This window comes from Balaenoptera ricei, chromosome 18, assembly GCF_028023285.1.
Source record: "Balaenoptera ricei isolate mBalRic1 chromosome 18, mBalRic1.hap2, whole genome shotgun sequence".
NCBI lineage: Eukaryota > Metazoa > Chordata > Mammalia > Artiodactyla > Balaenopteridae > Balaenoptera > Balaenoptera ricei.
Window position 1 is genome coordinate 11563458 of NC_082656.1, and position 12530 is coordinate 11575987.

At 30.8% G+C, this 12530-nt stretch overlaps 1 protein-coding gene across 8 annotated transcripts in view; it reads left to right on the forward strand.

Annotated features, from left to right (window-relative positions):
* The window catches only part of NBEA (neurobeachin), a 612623-nt gene that overhangs the window by 182645 nt on the left and 417448 nt on the right, over positions 1 to 12530 (forward strand). For all 8 annotated transcript variants that reach the window (XM_059902450.1, XM_059902451.1, XM_059902453.1 and 5 more), the window contains 3 exons: positions 6212 to 6392; positions 8842 to 8972; positions 12190 to 12297. In XM_059902450.1, the coding sequence (XP_059758433.1) occupies positions 6212 to 6392; positions 8842 to 8972; positions 12190 to 12297 (420 nt within the window). The remainder of the gene's footprint in view (positions 1 to 6211; positions 6393 to 8841; positions 8973 to 12189; positions 12298 to 12530) is intronic.

The following is a 12530-nucleotide window of genomic DNA, read 5'->3' on the forward strand; positions in this document are numbered from 1 at the left end:
ATCCTATAAATTTTTTTATGTCTTATAAATTAACATTTGTTGTCAGGAAATTTTAAAATGTTATACTGAAATTTACTTTAAAATATAATAGTTTTAAAATTTTCTGTAGAACAAAAATGACCTTTATAAAAAATTAGCAGTAGACATGAAATTTGTATAGATTTGAAATATTCACATTACTAGTCTTCCAAATTTTAAAACTAGATCTCTATCAAAATAGAGAAAATAATTAATGAAGTTTCAATAAACAATATGATTTAAATAATATGTCACTACCCCATTTGCTTATTTTTTATTTTGTAGTGAATATACAATAAAGATACTGACATTTAGAGGTTCTACTTCCAAAATTATGACCTGTGCAGTTTTGATCTCTGTAGTTTGGAATTTGAAACTATGGTACTTATTTCTTAGACTGTTCTCAACAGACTTTGGAATTCATTCAATTGTAGAAACTTTTCTTCATTGTCTCTGTCTCTGTATTTCTGTTATTTTGGTCCATTAGCTGATTGTACCTATACCTGGTTGTACAACATAGCTAATTTTATGTTCTTTGAATAAATTGCTTCCTAAAAGCGAGAACCTTTTCTCCCACTTCCTACTGGGAGAAAACGTGGTTGGTGTCAACTGTTGAGTAATGTCTTCTATTACTTGATTGTATAATATTCTTGCTAAAAATTCTAATGTAGTAGAGGGGAAGAGTTAGGAAGGAGGAGGTTGAATAAAGAAAGAAATGAGAGCTGAAGATATGGAGCTTTTTAACTTAGATTTTTAAAAAAAATTTTTATTGGAGTATAGTTGATTTACAATGTTGTGTTACTTTCTTTAACTTAGATTTAAAATATAAAAAGCCAAAAGAGAAATTTGGATGGAATAAGTGAAAAAGGAAACACTGGCAATATATAGATAACCAAAGGGAAACATTGTCATATAGATGCCTTTAGAATTTCAATCCTATATGAAGAGAGATAGAAACATTTGAAACTAATGTTTGAGTGATCTGTAATTTTGTTTAGGTTTGTGGAGTTCTTTAGAATATTCATACATTATATACAGATATGTATTTAAGGAATAAATATGAGTAATGATGGTTGCAGTGGTTGACAAATTTATTCTGTGTATGGATCATATAGTAAATATTTTCGGTTTTGTGGGCTCTATGGTATCTAACTACTGAAATTTGCTGTTGTTTGCAAAAGCAGCCATATATCATAACACAGAGGAGTAGGTGTGGGTGTGTTTCAATAAACCTTTATTTATATTTGACTTGTAGGTCCTAGTTTGCTGACCACTGACTTACAGCACCATTTTCACATAAAATACAAATGTCATAGTGTAAAACTTCATTACTTACTCCTGATCATTAAATATTCAATAGTCAGAGCTTAAGATAAATTCATTTTTCCTATTAAATAAGAGCTTGCATTTGACTTAATGAACATTTATTAAAGTTTAATTTTTAACACAGTTTCACTGGTGGTTGTGATCATTATGTTTTGTTAGAAGATATGTAACTTTTCCCACGCAGCCATACTAAATATTTTTAGCATTTGACACGTCTAATGTTGAAATTGTATTTAATTTTGAGTAGGTAAGTAGAATGCTAAGTATTTTTTATAATTTCTATTAAAAGCTCAACCCAGGAAAATGTCTTTTCCATTTCTCAGTGTAAGTGTGGATCTCAGATAATTTACTCCTTTTCATCAAAAACAAACTTTTGTTTCCCAATAATCAGTGAGACTCAAACAATTTTTCTTGAAGTTATGATTTAATTGAAGGCATATGGGTTTTAGCATAGGATAAATGTGTATTTTAACCTGGGTTCTACCACTTACTAGAAATGATGTCAACCTTAATTTCTTCATTTTAGTGGTGTTAATTTTACTTATCCCACAGGGAGTTTGTGAAAATTAAGTTAGGTAATGTCACTAGATGGAGATGACTCTTACTGAATGTTTCCCTCCTTTACTTCCTTTTGGAACTTTTTATTCAGAATTGTAACATGATGGAATGATCTTCCCATTTATAGAGTAAGCCTGTCACACTCAGAATTCTGAAGTTTAAAATAGGATATTTGAACCAAGTTAGTTACTATGGGTGATCCATTTTGATGGCAAAAAACTAAAATGGTATAATCTTGTCTGTTCTCTCTATGGCATTGGCATAGTGGTGGTTTATTTTCTGCCCTGGGACCTTATGTGAATACAGTAATCCATACTAAGGATGACATTTGTGTATTGCCGTTGCAGTACCTTCACGTGAGAAAATTTGAGCTGTTTTATCTTACTTGTACGGAAATATTTCAGTGGAACCTTTAAGGAAAAAGAATATAGATATACAAATATTTGTGTTATAATGCCACCTCAAACTTAATATTCATTGAAAAAGCAGGACTTTATTGGAGTTTCAGTTTTACCTAGATTATTTAAAATCTTTTGTAGCATAGAAAATAAATTACATAGTTTCAAGTCTCTAAATTAGAACAATAGTTTTAACTTACGTAGTCAGGGGAAAAAAATAGAACTCTTCGTATGTAGGTTGACCAGTCTTTGATTTGGGGCAGGAGCATTATTTTTGTTGTTGAGGTTTTGAAGTTAATGTTTCTATGACTAGTCAGTTGCATCCTCTCATTTATTTTCTATACATTGCTCAAGTTGGTCATGAATGAAAGCAAGGAATTGGAGAAAAAAATGAAGATAAACAAAGAACATGGATCAACTGCAAATTGCATAATCACTTAATGATTTTAAGTTGACCATTTTGGTCAACCATCCAGAACACTGAACGTTTAGAATTTCATTCAGTGTCACGTATGGTTTCATTTTCTCTTTTGATAGAAAAATAATAGAGACTGGTATTGCTGGCTTTCCTAATAGTTTCATAATCCTGAGAAAGAAGAGGAACTTTTTATGTCAAAAAATGATGACAAGGACTTAATTTTAATTTATATTTTCTTACCATTATTAGAAAATATAGCTAATAGATTTGGAAAAGCTACTAATTTTCTTTGTGTTTTGTTTATCTCATAACACTGATTATATTTTAGTATTCTCAGGGTGCTTTTATATGTTCTCCTATACTATTTGAAAATAGTTTATTTTGAAATTTATGCTCACATATAATGTCAGAAATCAAAGAATAAGAATAGTTGTTGACTTTTATTATGAAACTTAATTCTATCCAAAAATTTTTAATGTACTGAATATAATTCTTAATAATACTCTGAAACTTAGTACAAAATCTATGAAATTATCTTAGTTCACATGTGACCTCATTTAGTGTATCAGTAAGTTCTTTTCTAGCAAGGGAAAGTGGTTTTTAAGTTAGAATCACTCAAATATTTTATTATCTTATTAATTACTGGGGATTTTGTTCTATAAGAATGGCTCCAAATATTTTAGGAAACAAAATAGCATGATTCCTTAATAAAAATTATGGAAGGTTGGTACAGTTTATTTTCCTAAGTCATTTCTGCTTAAACTGGTAGTGAGCTCGGGCTTTTACAGAGACATTGTTAGTTTAGTTATTAAAATGTTTCCTTGGTCATCTTCTAGGAAAAGATAACTTATTTTGTAAAATAGAGTATGCATCATTTCTAATATATGAACTATATTTACACATATATTATTTGGGCAATTACTCTAATGAAAAAAATAGAAGTCTATTTGATATTTAATCTTAATCATATGTAATTTATAAAATGAATATCTCTTCTGAGAATTGTTGCTTTTAATAAAATAATCAAATATAATTTTTAATATATTATTTTGTGTTTCAATTTTACATTGTATTTTCATTTAATTTTAATAATTTGCTTTTCTTGTACTTTTTTGGTCTGTTGTCTGTTTTGTCTAATGCATGTCCAGGGTTCTAAGGTTAGTATTACTTCAGTAATTTTCAGGTTTTCAGGTTTTCAGTTTTAAATTTTATTTTTGCTTATTTATGAAATTTTTGACTTGGTTATATTTTGAGTTTCCATACCATCTTTTAACATTAGGCATATCTTTGGTATATTTAAAAGATTCATTAGAAGGATTATTTTCTCAGTGCACTGATGAATTACTGTTTTATTATTCACACTAATCTTTAGACTAAGCTATCAGAATATAATGAAAACAATAATATTTCAGTCATATGTACAATCAGATTTTAACTGGTTCCAAAGAAAGGAAATTGGTTGGAATATATGTTAAGATTTAATAATAATCATATCTGGGTGATCTTTATTTTTAAACCTATGTTATGATGTTTATATAACATTTCATCATATTTATAAATTACTATTACATAGAATTAATAAGAACTCCCTTTTAGGTTATTGGTTAAGAATGCTTTTTAGTTTAAAATTTTATTTTCTTTAGTCAAAAATAACAGTTTGGCAAATTTCATGGATGATTAATAATTCTGTTTATAATTTGTGTTTATAATTTACTCTTTAAAAATGAAAACATTTTGAAGCTTAAGCCTTGTACACCCCAAAATACTTCAAAATAAGATCATTAACTAATAAAATGAGTTAGAGTTCCCGTAATTTTAGTAATTCAAAATGATGAATTTCTTTGAGAGTACATCTATAGATATCCTAAAATTCTAATATTTTGAAAAGTTTTCAGAATACTTAATGGACTTAAGCAATGGCCAGATCTCCCATTCCATTATAAAACACTTATGTTGATAACTGATATTTTAAAAGGAGGTTTTATATAAAATTAATTTTTAAACTTTTATTATAAACAATTGTGTTGTGGTCACCGATTTTTAATTCACGCTATGAAATGATGCTGTATATCAGTGAAGTGCTAGCAAATGAGGAATCTTTATTTAAAAAATCCAAGTAATAAATTAATCATTTCTTTAGGTCATAGATACCGAATTGGCATAATGTTGTAAATCAACAATTGAAAAAAAAATTTTTGTCTGTTTCCAAGCTCCTCTTAGAATGATTTTAACACTATTTTGATGTTAAATAGAAGGGAGAAAGGTTGTTACATTTTATACTCCATTTATAATCGTTTAGTTATATAAGTGCTTGCAGTAGCCAGCTGTCTCTTTTCTTACCCATGTTGTACACAAGAAGTGTTTAAAAGGTCGTTTTTTAATCAGTGTTTCCTGCTGACATTTCCATGTTAATGTGAGTAGGGATATGTCTAGGTAGAATGATGGGTATAAATAATGTCAAGTGGAGCATTAAATAGAAGCAGATACCTATAATATATGCTTACCTTGTAGTTGAATTTATCATTTGGTGCAGAAGTAAGGTTAATCCATATGGCTAGTGTGCCCATTTTCAGAAAATTTAAACAGTAGTACTTTTTATTTATAAAGCATTCCTTACTTTTCTCTGATTTTGAGGCACTGAGAAAATGAGGTCTAGTCATAATGAACCAAAATAATTAAAATGTTATGTAATGCACAATGAAAAATAAAATAAGAGATGTTGCTATTGCTTACAAAATACAGAGTTATACATCTTAACGAAACACAATGCTTTGTACCATTCCCTTTCAAAGCAGGAAATTATATTTTACCATAGACAATAGTGTAGTGAAAGTACAGCTTCACCAGTCTAGAACGCTACTGATTCTTCTTATTGCTAGTGTCACAAATTAATATCGGTAGAGGAATTAATGATCTTGAGTATTTTTACCCTAGATTTTTATTGTTCATACAAGATACCTAGTGGTTTCACTTTATTCTGAAATGGATAAGAAAGTGTCATAATTTGACAGTTGTCTCCCTTTGATGTCAAATGAAAGCACCACATATCTTTCCTATTGCTCATCATACATTTATAGGAAAGAAAAATTAGCACATATCTTTTTATAAATGAGAATGAGGATTTTAGGAAAGAAATATGAGTTTTATGTCTTTGTTAACTAATAAAATAGGACAAAACTAGTATAAATATATACATGTGATTACTTCTAAATATCTTTATGAAATGATCTTAAGTTTGGAATGTAGTTTTTACAAGTAATGATATTGAAATCTAACATTGATTTTAAAAATAGATTTTTCCTTTATTTAAAGATAATTCATAGGTAAGCTAATTAAATTTGATAACTAGCTCTTGTGATATATGGAATTAGTTTATGATTTATAACTTATTTTGTTTACAAAATAACTAAACTACTGTTAACCTGCAGTATGTATGTACATGTATTATATTTCCAAGTTTTAAGCAAGATTTAAATCTTCTACTTTTTTAAAGACGGAATTGGAAAATATTGAAGTGACACAAGGCATGTCAGCTGAGACAGCAGTAACTTTCCTCAGTCGATTGATGGCTATGGTTGATGTACTTGTATTTGCCAGCTCTCTAAATTTTAGTGAGATTGAAGCTGAAAAAAACATGTCTTCTGGTGGTTTAATGCGACAGTGCCTAAGGCTAGGTAAGTCTGTTAAGAATAACGGTGCATGTTAAATAACTACAGATTACTTTTTGATACTCTGTGATACATAAAGTATTAATGATACAATTTGATGATTATGTAATGTAGAGATTATTTTGTAATTCTTCAGAATTACTAAATTAAAAAATTACAGTATCTTCATATTGGAGATTTCATGGAATTGATCTTTAATGGATTCTAATTTGAAATAAAGTCAAATATATTTTGAGTTGTTTCAGAATCAGTTGGACAATAACCTTTTTCACTGAAGTGATTTTAATGTAAATCTATTTATGAATCCTTATTTTTGGTAAACTAATACAGAGGATAGTTGTCCTGGGCCCACAAATGTATCAGAAAACCAACGACTAGTTTTATACACATAATGCTAAAGGATAAAATTGACCATGCCAATCTCACTGTTTCTCAGAATGCACAGTTAACATTAATAAACATTAGTGTACCTAATAACACTAATAAACATTAACACTAATAAACATTACTATACCTATGATTTTTTTTTGCCTCTATCTTGTGTTGCAAATAAAATTTAGTCCTGAAAACTCTTAGTAAATTTAGACCAGCTCCTTAGGCAGGAATCATTCTTACATCTCGTACCTTTTTTAAAGGGAAAAATTATTTATACTATTTAGGCTTTACAGGGGACCAGACAACTACTGTTTTCAGACCAAAATGGCTACTATTTTCATACTTGCCTTAAAGTGTGAACAGGGAGGACATGAGAAATTAAGGCGTTTGATAGGGAGGACAGTCTTGATATGTATTCTTTTTATCCATAATTTTTAAAATTATGTAAAAATCTACATATATATATATATATATATATATATATATATATATATATATATATATATATATATAGTTGCAGGGGAGAAGTTGTTTCTAATCCAAGGATGGAATAAGAACTTGATTTAAGAATGGTGGAATAGGGCTTCCCTGGTGTCACAGTGGTTGAGAATCTGCCTGCTAATGCAGGGACCACGGGTTCGAGCCCTGGTCTGGGAGAATCCCACGTGCCGCGGAGCAGCTGGGCCCGTGAGCCACAATTACTGAGCCTGCGCGTCTGGAGCCTGTGCTCCGCAACAAGAGAGGCCGCGATAGTGAGAGGCCTGCGCACCGCGATGAAGAGTGGCCCCCGCTTGCCGCAACTAGAGAAAGCTCTCGCACAGAAACGAAGACCCAACACAGCCAAAAATAAAAATAAATTAAAAAAAAAAAAAAAAAGAATGGTGGAATAAATGTACTTTTTAATGTTTTGTATTTTTGTATTTTCCTGAGAGGAGTCATTTCATCTCCATTATAAGGGAAAGATTGACCACATGGAGATCTCTCTGTCAGCCAAGAGGTGTGGAATAATTACTGTGGGCCATCATGGACATTTCCATTGATATTTAACAATAGCTTACAGATTGAACTTTGTTAGAAAGAGAAATATTTTTTTAAATGCCCGGATATCTTGAAAACTGCATTTATTTGGTTATTCTGAACTTTTATTTCTGAATATATTCCAAAGCTTTACTGCTGATTTCATTTTTATCCTGATAATTCTTAGCAGATTTGTTTTTTTATCATCCACAGGAAAGTTTTATAAGTGAATAATAATGAAGCAAACAATTATATGTATGTGCTGTTTACTGTTCTAAGCACTTTTCATATATTGATTCAGTTAATCCTCATAACAGTCCTCTAAGGAAGTTACTGTGTTTATACTCATTTTACCATGAGGAGACTGAGGCACAGATAGTTTAAGCAGCTGGCCCAAGATCACACAGCCCATAAGTGGCAGAGCCAGGATTCAAACTTTGGCCTGATTCCAAAATCTGTACTGTTTATTACTATGCTTTACTGCTTCTTAAAATAAGTAAGTGAATAGAAAGCATGTACTTATTGAATGCTTGTTGACAAAGGTGACGTTCCCACCATGAAAATAGGTCGATATTGGGACTTGTGAGGCCTGACTATATGGATGTACACTGTTATTGCCTGAAATGGGGAGCTGTGCTCTATATAGTCACCAAGATAGTCAACTTAAGGGCAGAAGACTTATTATTTAAAAAATCATCAAATATGAATAAGTTTTAAAAAAATTTTAATTGATCCATAAATTTCAGAATTTTGAAGGTTGGAAGGGGAGAGAATAAGGAAGGATATATTGGGAGCTTCAAAGACCCTGTAGTATTCTGTTTCTTCAGCTGGTTGGTAGTTTATGGGTAATTTATTTTTATTTTTTAACTACATGAATGTTTTATGTATACTTCTCATTACTGTGTTTCCTAATTTAAAACAATATTTATTGATCTGGTTGATTTTAAGAATAATAATGGGATGGAGAAAGTGGAAAGAAAGAAAAAATAGAACCAAGTGATTTTTTAAAACGCGTCAAAGTCAGCAATTTACATCAATAATATGCTTTCATTTTTTAAAATAGTTTGCTGTGTTGCTGTGAGAAACTGTTTAGAATGTCGGCAGAGACAGAGAGACAGGGGGAACAAACCTTCCCATGCAAGCAGTAAACCTCAAGAAGCTCCCCAAGGTGTGACTGCCACAGCAGCTTCCAAGGTAATTAAACATTTTCTATGTTAAATATAATGTACCTTAAAAAAAATTTTTTTAAGTTCATGAGAACAAAGTGACATGGTATCGCTTGATAATCAGGCAGATGGAGGCTCTGGTCCTGGCTTCTCTTCTTCAGAATTGTATTATCAAGATTACTTAACCTCTCTGAGACTGGTAATTTTTGGTTACTCAATGAAGATACTAATAATTTCTACCTCGTAGGGTTCTTATAAGGATTATAGCAATTCATAGCACTGAAAAGTTCTGAATTATTACTATTTTTAATAGTTACATATATTTTCACAGAGTTCAGTATATGAATAATGCGCTTTTTAAATGGATATGCTTTTGGGGATAGAATTCCCATGATAGTCAACAAAAAGATATTGAACGCCCATGAAATGGATGAATGGTGTACAGTATTTCGGAATGCAGCAGTGATTATCATTCTAAATTAGCTCTATTTATTGTATGTTCAACTGACCATTTGCATCACTTCAGAGTTTCAGTAACGTGACTTTTAGGTCCTGCATGCTTGACTGTTGCTTACTTCAGCTACAACTTGGAATCCCTTACCCTTGCTTTTACTATTTTATCTTGTTTATTTATTACTATTTTATTTTAGTCACACTGTAGACTTCATGTAGTTCATCAGAATTTGTTTTAACCTTTAGACTTACACATAGCTTCCCCTTTCTTGAAATGTCCATCCTTATTTTTCACCCCAGTGACTCTATTCCACTCTTGGCTTTAGCTTAAGTTCAACTCTCTGAGGAAAATGTTTTCTAATACCGTCACCACCAACCCAGTCTAGGGGAAGTTCCTCTGTTTGATATTTTCATAAAACCTGGTATGTCTCTTGTCACTCACGGTACTTGTAATTAGATGTTTGATACTGAAACAATGAAGGTTCAATAAATGAAGGCATGAAGTAAAAGTTTAATTCATTTAAAAAGTTCTATGGCTTCAAACTTTTGCAGTTTTCAGGCAGAACAGCCACACATTTAGTCTATCTGTAGGTAGCGTCTTTCTTTTTCACTACTGTTAGAGACACATTCCTAAAATAATTAGACCATATATTATTTTATTGCTGACAAGTCTCCACAAAGCTCTTCACTGCTTAGAAAATTAAATAGAAACACATCAGCAGTCATGCTTCATGTTATTTGTGTAGGCACAGGAGACTGTATGTTACTTGAGGGCATGTTCGTATCTTATACATCTTTATAATTACAGAGCGTATATCGCACAGCACAAACTCTAGAATCAAACAGTTCTGAGTTTGTGTCCTGGCTCTACCACTTACTGGTTTTATGAAACAAGACACATTCCTTAGTCTCTTGTATAAACCAAGACACATTCCTTAGTCTCTTGTGCCTCCGTTTTTCATTTTAAAGACTGGAAGACAGTTTTCCAGTCTTTAAAATGAATATATATATATATATATATATATATATCTCTTAATGTATAAGGTGTTTGTATGAATTAAATAAAAAGCAGTAATGCGTTAAAGTACTTCGTAATTCCAGAAATGCAGTGAACATTCAATTAATACTAATTCCCTTCCTCTTTCTAGGAGTTAGCCATTCAATATATATATCATGAAATGAATAAATAAGTTAGTATTTTTGAGAGCTTAGCTCTTAAAGGTGTCTGTACTTAGTTCAGAAGATGATAGGGAACATTTCAAGCCTGTCAAGCCAAGTAGTACACTGATTGTAGAACATGGACAAAAAAGCTCAGTGAGAGGGAAATCCATAGTAATTTAGTTGAGCTAGTCAGTGTCTCTCTAGCAAGAACCTTGACAATGAAAGATGGATTATAAGTGATGGATATAGAAATATTAGGGGAAAAGTTGACTTGGTGAGAAAACACGTTTCAGAATAGAGAATCAATGGAGAGAGTTTTTTTTTTTTCTTCCCTATTTTTATTCATTTTTAATGTGGCACTTGAGTAAGTAAACCTTAGTTAATTTTGGTGTGTTACTAACCTGAGTGAACTTGTATTAGCCACATGATTACTTTGCACCTCATTTTTTATACTTTCTAAAAAGGAGCAGTAATACAAGCTTTTCCTATAAAAATGTCTCAAATTAAATTATGGACATAGAAGTACTTTGTAAACTGTAGAATAGTATATAAATTAAAATATATACTAAGTTTTCATGTATGCTATGAACAGTATATTATTTCTTTAATCATTCTCTGTTAAAGATTATTAGCCTATTTTTACATGTTAAAGCTGAGGTTCAGAGAGGTTAAGTATCTCACCTAAGGTTATATAGCTGGTTAGTTTTGGAATTGTAAAGGAAGCCAAATAATTATCAACCTTCAAATACCATACTCTTTTCCCTATTCTGTGCTGCAAAGGAGTCAAACATCTTAAGAGTGAAATAGAATAATTGAGGTTTACAGAGAAACAGAAGGAGACTTATTTATTATTAATTAGAGTAACAGGTTACTTTATATGCAGGAGTTGTATTTGGTACTTTACATACATTATCTAATTTAATCCACACAATTCTTAACATACTTTGTAAGTGAAAAAGTACTAGATTGTGTTTCAGGGATCTTTGCTGTCTTGCAAGTTTGCTATGTGACATGTTACCTAAAATGTGGATTTTTGTGTCTTCAGCTATAAAAAGGATTTTGGTGGTAATGATCTTTAATGTCTTTCAGCTTTAATATTAAGGCCACGACTAAAGTTTTCTTTTTGCTCACCTTTCTAACATTTTGTAGATCATGAAATGCTTTCACATATGAAATCTCATGTAATAATGTAACATAATAATTTCATACATTATAAAAGCATGATGGATAAGTGAACGTGATGACTTAAAGAGACTTATTAACTAGAGGTAGGCAATGTGAGGCTCAGAAAAATTTACTAACAAACTTGAGGTCACACAGCAGAGATTTGAGCCCAGAGTATAAGATTAATATTTTTTATGCCATAATCTTCTAGCCTTTCTTTGTCTATAGCGATAGCTATGCTGATAAAGAATAAGAACACTAGTAAGCGAAACCATGACAGGAGTAGAAGAGAACAGAAAAAGTGCCTTGTAATAGCATATTGTTGTCAATAAATGTTGTTCAATGAAGAGAGGAGGTAAAGAATGTGGCCAGTTTAATGACTAAATTAAAGGTATTAGAAATTATACTACTATATAAGTTTCTGTATTATACTATTTTTTCACAATTCTTTCTCTTTTTTTTTTAAGACTCCACTAGAGAATGTTCCAGGTAACCTTTCTCCGATTAAGGATCCCGATAGACTACTTCAGGATGTTGATATCAATCGCCTTCGTGCAGTTGTCTTTCGGGATGTGGTAAGTTATGCCTGCTTGATTTCCCAGGAAAAAACTTTCCACTGTCATTTGTGTAAAATAATTTAAATTCTATAAGAAAGCTGCATATTAAAACTAAATGTCCTAGTGTCAGGGATTGTAGGTATATAACATGCTTCTGTTTGTAAAATGGTAGAGCTTAGCTTTATCTGAAAGCTTATTGATATGTTATTTTTTTTAATGATGTTAAATTTTTATTTAATTTGTATGGATAC